General features: G+C 47.8%; 1 protein-coding gene across 1 annotated transcript in view; it reads right to left on the bottom strand.

Moving 5' to 3' along the window:
* Positions 1–9,782, bottom strand: part of FGF18 (fibroblast growth factor 18) — a 153,900-nt gene extending 144,118 nt beyond the window's left edge. The window contains exons 1-2 of the mRNA XM_084825559.1: positions 9,039–9,782; positions 8,719–8,755 (exon numbers count right to left, since the gene is read on the bottom strand). Coding sequence (XP_084681685.1) covers positions 8,719–8,755; positions 9,039–9,295 — 294 coding nt within the window. The 5' untranslated portion in view covers positions 9,296–9,782. The remainder of the gene's footprint in view (positions 1–8,718; positions 8,756–9,038) is intronic.
* Between the last annotated feature and the right edge of the window lie 7,671 nt (positions 9,783–17,453).

The raw sequence follows: 17,453 nt of genomic DNA, 5'->3' as shown, positions 1-17,453 counted from the left end.
TAAATTAATCTTCCTCTGAACATATCAGTTTTCTATGTAGGGATGGGGGGTGGGGGGGTTGTTTTGTTTCATGCAAGAGCCCCCTCCTGCACTCTCAAGTGGTACAGCCCAGACACAGGTGTACCCCCTTCATGAGAACTGAACATTATTTATAACAAGGTTGCTTGTGGCTTGTTGATCACTGGGATTTGTTTGGTCTTTATGGCTAGCTGCTTTGTTTTTCCTAAGATAAACACTTTTCACCAATTCTTAAATCAGGGATGGCCCTATAGTTAGGCAGAGTGAGGCGGCTGCCTCAAGCAGCTGCTTTGGGGTGTCATGAAAGGGCAGCAAATTGTTAATTTAGGGAGCAATCCTATGGCCGCTAGACAGTGGCTAGACGGCCATGGGATATGCTGTTTTCTGGGAACCGACCTTGGAGCCTATGCTCTAAGGTCAGTTCCTGGAAGAATGACCTCTCTCCCTGTTTCCGCGCTGCCTCCGAGGCAGCCCCGTCCTTCATGCTCGCAAGAGGAGCGCAGAGCAGCCGGAAAGGGGCATGCCTGGGGGCGTTCCCGGGCGGGGAGAATGTAGCTGCCTGTACAACACATCCAATGTGTCATACAGCAGCCTCCTTCCCCGCTCCATGCTCCCATGGCTAGACAGCCACAATTAGCTGTCTAGCCAAAATGCAGGGCAGGAGGAGCATGGAGGGAACAATCCCCTCCGTGCTTCTCCTGCCCTGCTTTGGATAGGCGGTCACCTCCAAGTTTGGAGGCGGCCGCCTATCTGGGTAGGATTGCGATGTTATTGAATGTATTATTGTTGTATTTTTACTGCCAGAGGAGGGGAGGGGTGCTTGTGGGATTTTCTGCCTTAGATGCCCAATCAGTTTGGCTGGGCTTGGGTACTGTGCACCTTGCGTTTGGGTGAGCACCACTTGCTGCACAGCCTCAGGCAGGAAAATGTCTTGGGCCAGCCCCATGTTAAATCATATCAGAAATGACAAATGAGTACTGTGAAAGGAGCCAATACGGAACTGGGATTAGGAAACATGATCTGGAAAATGGGGGAATGGTTATGAGATGTCTAATTTGAATGTAGATGTTTTCATTTTTTTCTCTTTAAGTTAAAAAAAATATAGACAGACAGGCCAAGGCATATAAAATATCGCAGATGTAACACAGCTTTCTGGATTCTGGCTTAGTCACCTTGCTCCCTGGCCTGTTTTTTCTATCTTAAACACTTACAAAGTATTATTGGGGAGTGGGGAATCTTACACAAACACAAATGCTAGATAACATCTTGCAATAATGATCGGGTGTGAATATGGCTCTACAGGTGCCAGTAAGGATGTGCGATCGTGGAGAAGAAACTCTGTCCAAGACTACTGATGATGACTGGAAATTTGTTTTTGGTCCCCACATGAATAAGTAATATCCCAATTACTGATCCAGCCTCCCATTGGGGTTCAGAGCTTCCATGTTACAGCATTTTATGTTACAGGGAGCTTTAGAATATTCAAAACTTTTATTGGTTAACTGAAAGATACAGTTACCTATTCTTCCTGGAGCAGATTTACGTTTTCGGTCACATCTGTATGGCCTTCAGAACACCATGCCTTTTAAAATACTCATTAACATTCTACACAACTTTACGAATACAATAGGATTTGGTATGCATTTTTATAATGTTTAATATAGTTTTGTGATATTAAAAAATGTGTTGCCTTATTTTGTTGGGTGATGGGGGGGTCTTTCTGAGTTCCATTTTCTGCCTTCTCTGTTCTTACTTTGCTGTTTTGTGCATGAAACACAAAGCTACTCTCATACTGCCCATGACAATTACTAATACAATGAGAAAGATCCCTTTCTCTCTCTGACACACACACACGCACACACACACACACACACACACACAGAGACGCACAAAGAGAAAGAGTGGGAGAGAGAACTATTCGCTAAAATTCTGGCCATACATCTAATCCAGGGATAGGCAACGTGGCACCCATGGGCCCTCAGACACCTTTCTTGCTGCTCACCAAGGTGCCCTACCCCTCCTACATTTTAAACTTAAAAAAAAGAAGAAAATTTCTTACTGGCAGCTGGGATTGCTTCAAGGCGAAGTGAGGGCCTCTAGCTGCTCCCATCTTTTTTTCCAGTGAAGGCTTCTGGGCCACACATGGGGCTCAGAGACACCCTTAGGAAATGAAGATGGTGGATGGTTGTGGGCCAATGCTTTCACCTACAGCATGCCCATTTTGTGATGGTGCCCAGTACTGCTTCTCAAATGGGCCATGGGCCCAAAAAAGTTGCCTAGCCCTCTGTGTTCAGTCTAGACCAGGAATATCTCCAGCAAAAGCAAGGAAGACCTATGGGCCTAGAGATGATGCAGAACAGTCTCCCACAACCTGGTGCACCCTACATTTGTGTTGGGAGTTTTAGTCCAACACATCAGGAGAGCACCAGGTCAGGAGAAGCTGCTCTGCAAGGTCTCTGGGCCTAACCCAGAGCTGGATGATGGGAGGTACAGTCCAAAACCTCCAGAAGGTACCATGTTGGGGAAGGCTGATGTCGAAGCTCCTTCACTGTTCACACATACCCCCTCAGGGTGCAATCCTAGGCATGTTTACACAGGAAAAGTCCTACAACTCCCATCCCACCCATGCTGGCTGGGGGATGCTGGGAGTTGTAGGACTTTTTCTGTCTAAACATGCATAGGATTGCACTCTTACTTATTCATTTTGTTTAGCAAATGGAGCTTGACCAAACCAACGAGACAGTCTCTTACTGCATATATCTGGAAATAGAGCTTCCCTCCTGCAAACATTCGTTGTTGGAATTACTTAATGGAATATGGCCTTTGGCCCATCCCCTCATGGGGACGTCCCAAGGGCTGCAGAAATACAAACTGATCTTTGCTCGCTCATACTCCTTGCTCTGTCCAGCATGCAGCTGTTCAGACAGACTAGATCATCACGGCAGCCTGGATGTGCAATCATCATTTTAATTCTAGATCTGAAAAAAAAAAACCTCAAATCGCCCACTCTCATTTTACAAGAACTGCTTCAGCAGCACAGAAGAGCAAAAGGATGTGCAGCCCACCTGCCCCTCCATAAGCTGCAAACAACACAGGGATGATGTCTGTCAGGTGGAAGCTGGCATTTCCCTGTGTTAACCCTTCCATGGTTCCATCCACGGGTGTCTCTCGCTTCAACAGTATTGCCAACTTATTTCTCCCTGTTTTCATAAAACCCATGCAGCAAAATGACCAGCTTTCTCCATACCAATTTTTCAAAGCAGTCCCGTGGATCATAAGTACATGAAATCTTTTCAAGATTATTTGATCCAAGCCCCTGCCCTGAGACTTAATTCTTCAATACAGCAGTCTCAAGAGATGGAAAAAGTGGGATTGCATCCGTTGCCTTCTGTAGTCTTCTGTAAACATACCTAGTCCAGTCTGACATGCATCTTGCATTCTGGAGTCTTTGCATTTCTCCTGTCCTCCATGCCTTCTTTAGTATTTCCACAGCCTTCATAAAACGTGGTGGTGACCAAAACTGAACGCCATACTCCAGCTGAGGCCTAGTCACTGCCAAGTGAAGTAGTACTGTTCTTTCTCAAACCACCCCAAAGGACATTTCAGGGATCTGGCACCAGTTTCCAAGCTCACATGGGGCTGATGGGAAAAGATTTCAACTCATTTAAAAAGAAAAAAATTAAAAGACAAGTGAATGCCTGGAAGAAAGTCCAGTCACTTAAATTTCCCCTGGCCCAACAGATCATCAAAGCTGCTGACAATATAACCCTAATTGTACAGTTGGATCATCACCCAATGTCCGAGCAGCCTCAGCCAATGGAAAGAGATTAATTAAACAGATTAATGCCTCTTGCCACACCTTAGTCTCCTTCAGCTGAACAACATGGCAAAGGATAAGAAATAATGGGTTCTATCTAACATCCCCTCCCCCCTACATCCCCCATTCACCTCCAGATCTGCTCCAGAGAGACCCCCAACTCTCCAGTACAGGTTTTGGGGTGCATGGAGGCTACAGGGGGAGGGGGAACTGGATCTACCAATGGTAATATTCATGGGTACCACTTTTGCATGCACTCGCTTCTTAAAACCTGGATTTAACAAGGTATGGGTGAATGAAATATAATGTGATTCAGTGATCCTAGTCTTGAAAATAAGCAAGTCCCTGAATAGACCCCCACTCATTATTGATCATGAAACTGCTCAGAGAACCAGTTCAGACAATGTAGCTGTTATCACAGTCGGCAGCTTCAGACAACAGTGTAGGAGCAGTACGCCATAGTGTAATAGCTGCCAGCTCTTGTGAGCCTCCTGGAAACACCCAGCTGGGCACTGTTAGAAAGGCAATACTGGCAGTGTCAGCTCCAGGTTTTGGGGGCCGTTGGACAAGACACCCTTAATGGGGGGCCTCACTCAGTGAGCATACGCCCTCACTGCCATTGCCACCAGCATCTGCTCTTCTACCCCCTCTTCCTCATCACTGCTACCATCTCCTTGCTTGCCAAAAGGGCCAGCGAGCAAACAGACAGTAGCCGCTACCACTACTCCTTCTCATCACTTGCTCATTCCCTCTGGCCCAAAAAGAGAGGTGGGTGAACAAGCAGGCTCAAGGGGGTTCTTGTCAGTGGAGGCCCTGATGAGGGGCAGGCCCTCAGCAGGTGCCCAGCCATGCTGACCCTGGATGCTAGACCAGATCAGTGCTCAAAGTGGGGTGAGATGGCATCCCACTTCTTTTCAAGTGGACATAAATGGGTCTGGACAAATAAATCTCACTTCCTTTTTTCTTCCACTTAGAAAATATTCCACTTCCTTCCAAACCATCCCACTTCCTTTTTTTCCCTCTCATTTTGGGCGCTAGATCAATCTTTGTTCTAAGACAGAAGGGCTTTATGTTCTGAATAGCCTAAAAATAAAACAGAACTGCATTTCTCTTTTCTTTTTAATGTAGAGTAGGCAGCAACCACTGGACCCAGTCTACTGTGTTCCTGCTCATTTCCCATTACTTTTAGTATGGGAGGCAGGGGGAATCCCAGTGGTTTGGACCCATTGTAATTTGTTTATTTGATATATTTAGTAAAGATAGGCAGGGCTGTCTATGGGTTAAAACTGAGAAATCTTAGCCATGATATATATTGATTGAATCAACTGACTGGTGCAAAACTCTAACATCCTGGCAAAGTAACTGCTGACCAATAAACCACCAAGTAACATACAATCAGTGGGCTAAAATCCTTCACGTGAACATTTAAATTTGCTGTCCTGGTCATAAATCATATGACTGGGTGGGAACAGTGTTTTGAGGAGTGAATCCATTATATGCATTTACACATCCTTTGTGCCAATACAGCACACAAAACTTTAAAGCAAAAACAACAATTTTCTTTACCCTAAATAAATATTACACCTAAAGGATGCTTTAAATTAATGTCGGGTCACCAAAGGCTAACTCCTACCCAAACTGATCATTATAATCAAAGTCATCTAATCTTTCTCTCTCTTTCCCATTCAAGCTTCAAACATGTAATCCAGCCCAAATTGGTCCAGACAAGCTGGATTGCAAAATGGTCAATAAAAACTTCTGGTGTTTGCACCTTTTCATCTTCCCATTAATACTGTATACACACTCACTCACTTGAAGGCCCCTGGGTATGACTAATCAAATGTTTTGGCTTTGTTGTACAGTAATACCCATAATAGTGAGCCTCCTATTAAAAGACCCAGCGGCAGATTAGAGGAAAGTGAAGACAAAAAAGCCATCTCTCACCCATCACTGATTTATTTGATTGACTGAGTGATCGATATCACACTCTGCCTCTATCCCATGGGCTCAGAGCAGCTTTACAGCAGTTTTTCTCACTTCCTTCTTCTCAAAACTCATCGTTGGCATGAAGACTCTGGCTTCACCCCTCAGTCCTCATCCCCTCCTGAAACTAAGCCTGCCGACAGCACAATCCCATTCACACTGACTTTGGAATAAGCCCCATTGAACACAATGGGGCTCACGTATGGGATTGCCTTGTAGGCAGGGGCACTGCTAAACCTGGGCCCATGGGGCCCAATGTATTTCCCAGAGCCCCAATCTATTCTACAGAGCCCTGAGTGTCCTTTTTTTTTCTTATCTTAATTGCAGTGGGGGGGATTTTCAAGGGGGGTTACAGCTGGGGAGGGAAGGGTTAACTCTCTCATTCCCACATGATGCAAAGCCCCCCCCCCCCTCTGCATGGCAATTAAGCTTTAAAAAATCTTTTGCCATTTCTTTGGGATGATCTGGGTCACGTTGCAAATTAATTGAAGATTTTATTTTATTTGAGATGATGTGGGTAAGAAATTAATTGTCTGGCTTAAGCCTCCAGTGAAATTTAAATAAATCATAGCAATTATTTCTAAACATACATATGTTGATAAAAATTAGCGTGTGTGTTTTTGTGCTCTGTGGGCCTGGGGCCTGCATCTTTTAAGTACCCAGCAATGCCCTGGAGTGTTAGGTATGAGACAGTGCAATCCTATACATGTCTACAAAGAAGTAAGACTCATTGTGTTCAGTGGGGCTTTCTCCCAGTAAGGGAGTACCAAACTGCAGGTCTGCAGCCTGAAACTGAAGTGAACATACACTGCCCCCTGTCTACTCTCTCGTCTTTCTATTTATCTCCCTGTGTCAAGATTTACGTTGTAAGCTACTGGGGTGGTGACCCATCCTTTTGTTGCTACTCTGTACCTCTGACACTAGATGAAGAAGAAGACTCCTGCAGGCTTCTCTGCCCTCTACAGCAAATGCTGCTGTCAGATCTCCTGAGTACAAAATGTTGCATAATCAGCACTAAAATAAAGTATGGTTCTAATAGTAGGAAAGTACAGAAAGTATTTCTCTCTCCCCCTCCCCCCCACTTCTTCATTATTTTATTGCTCTGGAAAGCCTGAGAGCTCCGACTGTATAAATGCCAATAACTTCCCAAGTTTTTGAAGGCTGCTGCTGAAGTAAGAGATCAGATTTTAGCAAGTGCTTTACAGGCAGCCAGCCAAAAAGTCTTCTGATTCTCTAAAAGCAAAAAGGGGATAGGAGGGGGGGAGGAGATAAAAGGGGGGGGGGAGGATGAGGGTTGATTAACTTCAGCTACCGCACAAATTCAAAAAAGAAAAGAAAGAAAAGAAAAAGGCTTTCTCGCTCTTTTTCCTCGCTGCCAAGAGTGCCCGTTTGCTGCGAGCAAACGCCTTTCCTTCCAACCGCAAAGTAATTTACAGCTGAACATTCGAGATCCGCTTTTTCCCCTCCCGCCGCCCCCCCCCCCCCGAAGTCTCTCTCTCCTTGTTGTTTTTTCCTACTCTCGCTTGATTTTTTCAAGGGAGGTAAAGCCATGGCACCGCTTTTTGGAGTTTGGCTTGCGGAGGCGGCTCAGATTTCAGAGGCTTTAATCCGTTTGTACAGGATCAGTTCCTGCCCAACGTGGAATAACCGCAACAGAATCGCTGGCAAACAGGTGCATTCCGGGCGAAGACGCTGCTGCGGAGCTGCGACCTTGGGAAGGTGAGGGCGCCGGCGGGGGGGGATCGGGGGGGCGGGGGGGCTGGCACAGCCTCCAGCCCCTGCTGCATTGTGGCTCCTTACAATGCACGCGGGAAGCCTGCCCAAGGCAACAAACAGCGAAGCGAGGCGAAAAAGCGGGGCGGGGGGGGGGGCAACTCCAGAATCGCAGCACCTGCTCTGCCAAGTCTGAAATATTCAAGATCGCGGGCGGGTCTGTCTCCGGACGCACGTGTTGCGTTTACACCAGCTCCAGCTAGACACAACTCCACGTTCGTTCTCCTCTCCGCGCCCCCAATTATAATGTCATGGAAAATAACGTGATCAACTCCACCAAACTCTATGACACACCACCCTCCCCCCCCCCGTATACCTGTATCTATGTATAAAAGAGGCGTGTGTGTGTGTGTGTGTGTGTGAGAGAGAGAGAGACAGAGACAGAGAGAGAGAGAGAATATGGAGCGAGAAAAAACACGCCGATGGGTCTCGAAGTTGCAAAGTTTCACTCCCACCCTTTGCCTCGTTTATGCTCCAGCCCAATTGGATCTGGAGCCGTTTCTCCAGAAGAATGGGGGAAAGGTCGGCCCTTCAGCCTCCTTCCCCACCCCACCCCACCCCATCCCATCCCCTTGGATGGAGGAGTTCTGGTTTTCAAAGTATGGGATCTTTTTCTTTTTTAAAGTGTCTCTCAAAGAGCGCGAGAGCGCGCGCTCAAGCAGGAGAACCGCCCATTCCAAGTGTATCAATCAACATTTTGCGGCGCACAGGCCAACTTCTCCCTCTCACATCATTAGCCCGTCTAATGCACTCCAGAGAATCCCCTTTAATGCTGGCTACTGGCATCCAGGACGCAGCGGGAGCCATTTGGGAGAGGGCGGGGGCGGGGGCGGGGGCGGAATCAGAGGAAATAATTCAAGATCATTTTATTCATACCGTGGATCGAGTGATCGCAGAACTGAAAAGTTCGGACGAGCGGGAGGTGCCGGGCTGGAGAGCAAGTGGTTCTCCATGGCAGTATAATAAACGAGGCTATAAAGGTGTCGGGAAGTGGGGGAAGCAGAGGAGAGCAGGAACCCACTAGGAAAGGTGCCTGGTCGACTAACCTCGCTTAGTCCACCGAGAACGGGGGAAATCCTTCAGGGGGCAGGGGTGGATTCTTCGGGGGGAAGGGGGAAGTCTCTTACCTGTACCTGGATGCACAGCAGCAGGAAATGTAAACATCTGAGGAGGGAGGGGGGAAAAGCGACAAAAGATCAGAGGATGAGATGAGACGGTTAAAGTGAATTAAAAGACAATAAAACACATGCGTGGCTGCATTGTTTATAAAGATCACAGTTCGCATATCCGATGGGGGAGGGACAGGTACCAGCTGAGCCTCTTTTTCAAGGGGAGGGAGGAAAAACAAAACAAACCCCAGCACCAACCAACTCCCCCCGCCCGCCCGCGGACACTTTTAAAACAAGGGCGCGAGAGAGAGTGTGAAAAATGCCCCAAGGATCCTTACAGGCAAGTGCAGGCGGAGAGCAGTGAATAATACATCGCCGAGTGAGGAGGGGCGGCGGCGGCGGCGGCGGCGGGGAGGTCAAGTGGCTTCAAGTGAACGGAGTCAAATCCCCGACCGCAGCCTTGCCATGGGAACGATCCCGTCTTGTAAAGCCCAGCCGCCGCCGGTTTCCAGCGATCCCGCTTGGCGCTGATCAGCAACGAGGAGAAGTTGAGAGCCTGCCTGCTTTGCCTCCTCCGAGTGACTCCCTTAGACATCAGCTCTCCTCTTTCCCCCCCTGTCTCTCCTCCTCCTGCTGCTGCTGCTGCTCTGTGGATGTGTGTGTGTGCGCGCGTGTGTGCGTGCGCGCGTGTGTGTGTGTGTCTCTCAGTCAGCCTTTGGAGAGATGAAGGTGCTGCTTGATTGTCAGTAACTTCCGATCATCAGCAAACGACGCCCCCCCCCCCGCGCGCCTCTTCAGCCTCCTCTCCCCGCCCGCCTCTTCTCCCTCCGCCGCAAGCCCTCGCCTCGCCCTGGCGCTTGCCTGGGTCCCAGGCCAGCGCAAGGCTCGGGGTTCGCGTTCGGCTCTCGAGGGCGGCTCCCGGGTCCCCGACTACGCCCTCTCTCCCTTTCCCCGCGGCGGATCGCTCCGTGGCGACAAGAGCGCGGGACTCGTCGTCCCCTCCCGGCGATGGGCAGGTTCCTGGCGAGGTCATCGGAGGGGAGGGCTGGCCGAGGGCGACCCGGAGGGGGCGAGCGCAGCCTGGCTGCCCCGGCGCCGCCTCAGCCCCCGTCTCCCTCCTCCTCCTCCGCTCTTCTCTCCACATCCTCCCCGCCGAGAGAGAGCGCGAGAGCGTGAGCGCACCGGCGGCCAGCGGAGGGAGGCGCTGGCTGCCTGCACTTGCTGGAGGCGAAGGACAGTCGCGAAGCCAGCTGGCCGGCCGCCGCTCCCCTCCAGCCCCTCTGCGGTTGTGAAGCCTCCACCTGGGCAGCCAGCGACCGCAGCAATTCGGGGACAAAGCGAGCGAAGCCGCCGGCCTTCTGGGGCGGAGGAGCAGGCAGCTGACACGCTAAGTCTGGGAGGGAGGCAACGAGGGAAGCAAGGCGAGAGATCTGCTAGGAGCTCAATGGAGCTGCCCTGCTCAGAGGCACTCTACCCCCAGCGGCTGGGGCAGGGGGGCAAGCCGCAGGAGGGGGAGAGCGGTTGCCCCTTCAAGCCCTGCTGCTGGGCCTGCCACTGTTCCGAACAGGATGCAGGACTGGATGTACCGTTGGGTCTGATCCAGCAGGGCTTTTCTCATGGCCCTCAATGGAGAGCCTCGGGGTTCAGCAGCGTGCACCACTAAAGGGCAGTGGTTGTCCTCTGGGTCTGTTTGTGGGCTTCTCAGAGCTGTCAGGCTGGCCTGGCCCAGTGGTACAGTTAGGTGGTTTTCGACTCTGGGCTTAATGTCCTTACAGAAAGACGGGTGGGGGGCTTTTTAGATGGTAAACTCCACTGACTTCAAAGTATGGTAAGCCAACCCTGCTGCTCCATCTGTTGAGTGGGGGCTCTAGATTTGTGCTCCAAAGTCCTGCCCCTGACGGCACCACTGCTCTGATCCAACAAAGGTTCTTCTTATGTCCTTAAGAACCCCACCATTACCACCGCACACGTGCACACGCACGCACACACAGGACCACTAGGACAGCAGCAGACAACAAAGTCTTAGCATGCACGGGGGGGGGGGCTCCCAGTCAAAGAGGTGCTAATCTGCATGACCACAGTGGGTGAAGGAAAGGGACCTTTTGGCCCATTTGCACTGCAGCCAGAGCCAAACCTCCTAACCTGATTTCAGGGGCCATCCAGAGAAACCAACCACTTTCTGAGCTGAAAGAGAGGCCCAGCTTTTTCTTGGAGTAGACTGGGTTTGGACTGGGAGGGGGGCACATTCTTCACCTCTCTTTGTATGCTCAGAATGGGGGCTGCAGGAGATTTGAGCAGGAGGAACTGTCTGCCTCAAATCAAGTCCCATAAGCAGCCTTCTGCTTCTATTGGAACAAGTCATAAAACCTTCTGTCGGTCTGAGCATCTGCACTGCACAACCAAGAAGAAGGTTTGAATCTGGCCTGGACCTCTTGACCGGCCTGCCATTCAAAAGTCTTGGGGCAGTGAACAAAGCAACTTAGTCAGGCTTCCTTTTGCACTTGGCCACTGATCATTTTGGATCCAGATCCATCCTTATCTTTCTCTTTCTCCCTTCAGCTGCCCCATTTCACCTTCTCTGCCCAGAGATGCTCAGTGCTGTCCATTAACCAAACACCGCATAAGAACATTAGAAGAGCCCTGCTGGATCAGGCCAAGGGTCCATCTAGTCCAGCATTCTGTTCACACAGTGGCCAACAAGCTGCCCTTGGGAAACCCACAAGCAACAGCACCCTCCCGTCCATGTTTCCCAGCAAGTGGTGTACATAGGCATACTGCATCTGATATTGGAGGTGGTGTACAGCCATCATGACTAGTAGCCATTGATAGACTTCTCCTCCAGGCAATCTTCCCTTCTCAGCTAAGCTTAGCAGCAGGTCCTTTTTTTTTATTACCTATAGTCAACTTCCTTAGCAACTGCTTAACATCCCCACCTCCGCATGATTTAAGTTTCCCTCTCTCTCCCCTCAACCCTTCCCAAACATCTAGGCCTGTGGTTGTTTTGTTGTTGTTGTTTTCAGCTAAATAAAGCAAAGCCAAATGTATGATATTTTAAAGGTAGCACCTACCCAATGCTCAATCCAACACACCACACTGATGGTTCTCCTAAGGGAACCGTGAACTACTATCAATTGGTGTGGTACAGTGGATGATGGTGGATGATGTCTGGATACAGCCCAGGTTCATCACTGTCATTCAGCAGTACAGTTTAGATTCTTATCTAGAAAAAATGGGGTTTAAATCTCGCACATGGTTATTAAGAACCACAAAAGCACTTTTTGCACTGACATGTGCTGTGGAAAGAAGTGACGCCCACAATGCTTCTTCCACACACACCCAAATTGTCTGTGGACTCTGATTCACTGCAAGAGTTGACAAAGGACATATCCCAAGTCACCCCAATTCCAGTCACCCCAATTTATGTAAAATTTCCTTCTCTATGGAAGGGGTGGGGAAGCTGTGGCCCTTCAGAAGTTGTTGGACTACAAGTCCCATCATCTGTGACCATTGGTCAAGTTGGCTGGGACCAATGGGTGTTGGGAGCCCAACAAGATCTGGAGGACCACATGTTCCCCACCTCTATTCTCTAGGCTTGCAGAAAGTAGCTGTGTGTGTGTGTGTGTGTACGCACATGTAGGTGTGAGTAAGGAATAACTTGGAGCATTTTCATATATTGACACTAACAAACATGTCTGAGCCTCTCTCACACTTTTGGTGCCACATGTGAATTTTGTTATTTTGCAGGATTTGAAGTCGAAAGGTAGCCAATTTATTTTTAAACAAAAGTCCATACAGGCCAATGCAGGTTTCATGTTCGTATCCCAGGCTGATCTAAGCAAAAACCATTTCAGCTTTGCATATGGGAAATGCCCCATTTGATAACAATCTGTCAGGAAAATACAGAGATGTGCATACATTAAAAAAAAAATGTGCAAGTGACCTCGATGAAGTGAGTTACAGCATATGGAGAAAATGTGTGTCCGTACTAAAGAAGAGAATGTGAATGTGCTGGTTCCAATGTGAAGGTTGTGTAGGAGCACAGGCAAGGGCCAGTGGTGAAAAGGTAGGGCACAATCCCTGACTGTGAGTGGGTGGTTAGAGTACAGGGTCACAGTTTGCACATAATGGTGGCAAAATTTGGGTTAATTAACCCACAATTTGCCATGGCACATGCCAGGTGAGTTCTACAGCCTTTTTTAATATTCAACCCCCGATCAGGCCGATTGGGAGTTGCTACATAATGTCCACGTCGGACACTAGATGAATCATGGGTTAAGCAGCCACGATTTGCCACTGTTATGTGCGAACTGGGTCTATATGTGCCTTCCTGCATAGAACAAAGGGGTACGCTGTCTCTAATGATATTTTTAAAAACCTAAACATAAATAAAAGAAATCAAAAGAGAACACAAAATGTGACGTGTGCATTGCTGTCAGTAGATAACCCTGTTGCTGTTTACCACTATTTATAAAACAAGGTTCACAAAATGGCAATTTGGGTTACTTGTCACTAATTACATCACAAACAATGGCCCTCATGCAATGGCAGTCAGTACAGAAATCTCAACTGCAAGATCTGGAGCAAGATCTGCATTCTCCCAAGTACAAAATACTGCAATTGGGATGGGTCAAAAATGTCATCTCACGAAAGAAGACATGAGGTCTATACATAAGAAAAGGAAAGCATTTATTGCATAAGAAGGGAACCTGAAAGTGGCTGAGAAAAGCCATCAGTATGGGTGAAGAAGGCTGCACACAAGGAAAAGCTGGAGGATATAGCGGGTGACTATGCCCTGGGTCTCACTGAGTTGGGCAACCTGTGTCTGAGGAGTAACAGTTCGGACTACAGATGGAGAGCTCATATGACTAAATGGCCCTGCATACAAAAATATTCCTTGCATATAGAAAACTACCATGTCAGAGAAAGGAGTTCTAGCCCAGCCTCCTCCCTGACATGCTAGTTTTCCAAGGGTGGTATTTTTAAACAACGCAGGCTCATTTAATCATGCGGGTCCCCTTGCAATTTGAAGTGGTATAGCCCAGACACAGGCCTGTTTAAGAGAGAAAGACAGAGAGATGGACAGAGAGAAAGGAGCGTGCATGGCAGTAGCTTCAGGAAGTCGGCACACTTTTACTTCTGAGAAGCAATGCAGCGCACATTCTCCCTTCTTTACTTCAAAAGACAGAAAGGTGCCTTGAGCTTCAGTCCCCCCTTTGCAGTCAGCCAAGGAGAACAAGCTTCCAGAATGGCCTGCTTTGGAAGCTGACCATCTGTCTGACCCCGAAGAGCATGTATTCACTCAACTGCTGCCTGAACATTATCGGAAGACGTCATAACACAGCTGAACACTGAACACTGGGATGTGCCATCTTTATGTGGCTTGGCCCACTACCAGCCTATCGCTGACTTGCACAATCGATGGAACAGCATCAAGGGGCACCAGGCATGACTTACCTACGGAAGGGCCCACAGAGACTTCCAGGCTGGAATCAAGCCCTGGATATCTAATAGCGAGGGAGGCACATAACATGCATGTTTTCAAGTTGTCTCAACCACTCTGCTGGCTCCATTCATCAAACCATCAATGTATTTGCTACTAACATTGGCCACTAGAAACAGGGCCTGTACCATTGCAGCCCCATGGCTGTGGAAAGGTCTCCCTTAAAAAAAAAACCTTCCTTTTACACCTGGCTTTTGGGACCTCTCCCGAGATGAATATTAATTTGACTGGTTGCTTTGTATGTTTCTGCAGTTTTGCTGTCCTTTTATCTTAATCTGTATTCATTATTTTATTGTTGTTTTTACATGTTTTGTTGACATAAGCCACCTTGAACACATGCAGGAAAAGCATCAAAGAAATGCTTAAAGATACATATATACATATGTAAAATTCATAGGGTGCTGGTTTTGCAAGCTATTCATTGTTATCATTGCTGCTGCTTCCAGATTGGGATATTATTTACGTCTGGATTCAACCAGCTTTTTTTTTTCGTTAGAGCGAAGTAAAAAAGTCAAAGGCATTTTCCCACATCCCAGCTGTTTTCCAGTGGTTGCCAGTCGTCTGACAGAGTTTCCAAACACTTCGCTTGCCATCTAGTGGACAAGATCGATGCAAATAGCCTTTTAGAGCAAATCGCTTGCATTACCTGAGAATGGATCAGCTCTATGTTTAGCCAGCAGCGATTATATGAGAGCTGGGTTTGAGGACATTTACCCCCAGGGCCAACATTTTACAGCGAGTATTTGTTACTGGCTCAGAATTCAAAATATGGAAGAAACCCAGTTACCTTGCTTATGCCTGCTAGAACAGAGTAACAAGGAAGGATCCGTTCAAGGGTCAGTTTGTAAGTTACTCGGGATTTATAGAAACAAAGCCAGTGCATCGCATGTGGATTTAAAATAATGGAAGATCAGCAAGAAACAAAAAGAATAATCAAAAGGAGGACACTTTCTCTGAAAAGGTGAGCATAGCATACAGATACCTGAAAATCCTGGGGAGCTACTTCCAGCCAGTTTAGACCAGCCTTCCCCACCTACTCCCTTCCAGATATTTTGCACTACAACTCCCAGCATTTGTGATCATTGGCCATGCTCTCTGGGAATGATGGGAGTTAAAGTCCAAAATATCTGGAGGGCACCAAGTTGGGGAAGGTTGAGGTAGACCAGTGGTCTTCAGCTGGTGACTCAGAACCCACTACTGCAAGGATAGGGCAGGAGTAGCCCTCCCGATGTTGTTGAACTGCAGCTCGCATCTTCTCTGACCGTTGGCCGTGGTGGCTGGGGCTGATGGGAACTGGAATCTGAAACATCTGGAGGACCAGAAGTTCCCCATCCCTGTACTGCTGGGTTGTAGCCTGATGTCACATGTGTCACAGCAGCCATCAAATATATGGCAAGAAATGCATGTTTGGACTAATGCCGGGTCCCAAGCCTGATACGGTTGAAGACAACTGGTGCCGTAGGGAATGCTGAGCTAGATGGGCCACTAGCCTGACTCAGTATAAGCCACTTTCCTACCTTCCCGTGACGGCTGAAGTGCAAAATGCAAGATTTTTGCCATGTCCATAAACGCATGACAAATGCAAACATATGCTCTGGAACTGAGCCATACTTCAGGGAGCTAATGATGGCAGCGACCAAATGTATGTGGTTTGTATCAGCCACGCAGGTTATTTAGGAGGGAAACAGCCAGCCTGTTTCAATTCCCATTAATATAAAACTGTTTACAAATAACAAATGAGAGGACAGCGATCACATGTAAATGAGTATAGTATGGGAACTATTGCCCATTCCCAGAAAACTCATGTATAGCGGACAAAAATGCCAGGAACTACCCAATTTGCATTCATATTTTATTCTTCAAAAGCAAGCACAATGTCCTTTACTACATTTATAGTGCAATCCTATACAAGTCTACCCAGAAGTAAGCCCCATTTAATTAAATGGGGCTTACGCCTGGGTAAGTGGGTATACCAGGATTGCAGCCAAAATGAGAATAGAACCATGGCTCTTATTTTTTGCACTTTGAAAAATTCTGCACACAACACCATCATATTTCATCCCCGGCATTTACGGTATTTGATTTCCATGCTGGCACCAGAGGACTCTCACATAAAACACACACGGAGGAAGTGAAGTCCTAATTTTCAGGAAAACACCATAGCCTCAACACACAGACACACACAATTTCAAGAAAAGCTCTCTGCTGTCAGCAACGTTGGACATGAAGCTTGAACTATACAGCCCTAAAAGTTTTCATTAAGGACAGAAATTTGAACCTTCAGGCAGGTTCCTACCCCAGGGTCATCCCCGCCTCCTCCTAGCTCTCACACCCTTGAGTACTTGCAGCGCACTCTGTGTGGGGCTATGCCTGAAAAGTGTCCGTAAGCTTCAATTGGTGCAAAATGAGGTGCTAATGAGTGCATATTACACACCTGTCTTCATACCCCTGAACTGGTGGCCAGTTGCTGTTCCAGCTCAATTCAAGGTCTTGAAAGCCCTAAATGGCTTAGGACCCGGCTATCTAAGGGACCACCTACCTGGCTCATTATGAACCTGTCCAGTTATTGAGATCCACAGGAGCGACCGTCTTGAGGGAACCATGACCCACAGAGGCCCATTTTCAGGCACGCATGAAAGGGCTTTCTCCTGGGTCACTCCCAAACTTTAGAATACACTGCCCCAAGAACGATGCTTTGCCCCCACTCTGTTGGCTTTCAGAAAGGGTGTGAAGACACTATCTTTTTAATTTAGCCTTTAACATTATGTACTTTAAGGCACAATCCTATGCATGTTTAGACAGAAGAAAAGGCCTACATTTCCCAGCATACTCCAACCAGGAGCATGTTTTTCCTGACTTAAACATGCACAGGATTGTGCCCTTCATGTTTTACTGCTTTTAATGTTTGTGGTTTTTATTGTGTAACAGTTGTATTGTTTTGAATTGTTGTTGTATACCACCTTGATGGCGTTTTAGCAAATGGCGGTATATAAATAATAAGAAATGAATACTGTGTCCAGCACTCACCAACCCTTAGTGCCCACTGCCTGCATAATAGACCTCTTTCCCCTTCTCCCTTCCAGTCTTGGCCTTAGGCCTGGTCTACTCACACAGCAGAATGAGAGGACAGAATCCTCAGGAGGTAGCGTGGACTGTACCACTTCAGATTGCATTGGTGGTAGGAATCACATTTTTGAATGAAGATTAATAAATAAGAAATAAGATTCTAGGCCTCGTACTTGTAGTGGGCTAG

The sequence above is a fragment of the Heloderma suspectum genome, chromosome 1, assembly GCF_057233095.1.
Source record: "Heloderma suspectum isolate Gila_16-S chromosome 1, 16-S_ref, whole genome shotgun sequence".
In the NCBI taxonomy this organism is placed as follows: domain Eukaryota; kingdom Metazoa; phylum Chordata; class Lepidosauria; order Squamata; family Helodermatidae; genus Heloderma; species Heloderma suspectum.
The sequence above is the reverse complement of the archived record's forward strand: the minus strand, read 5'-3'. Positions and strand labels throughout refer to the sequence as shown.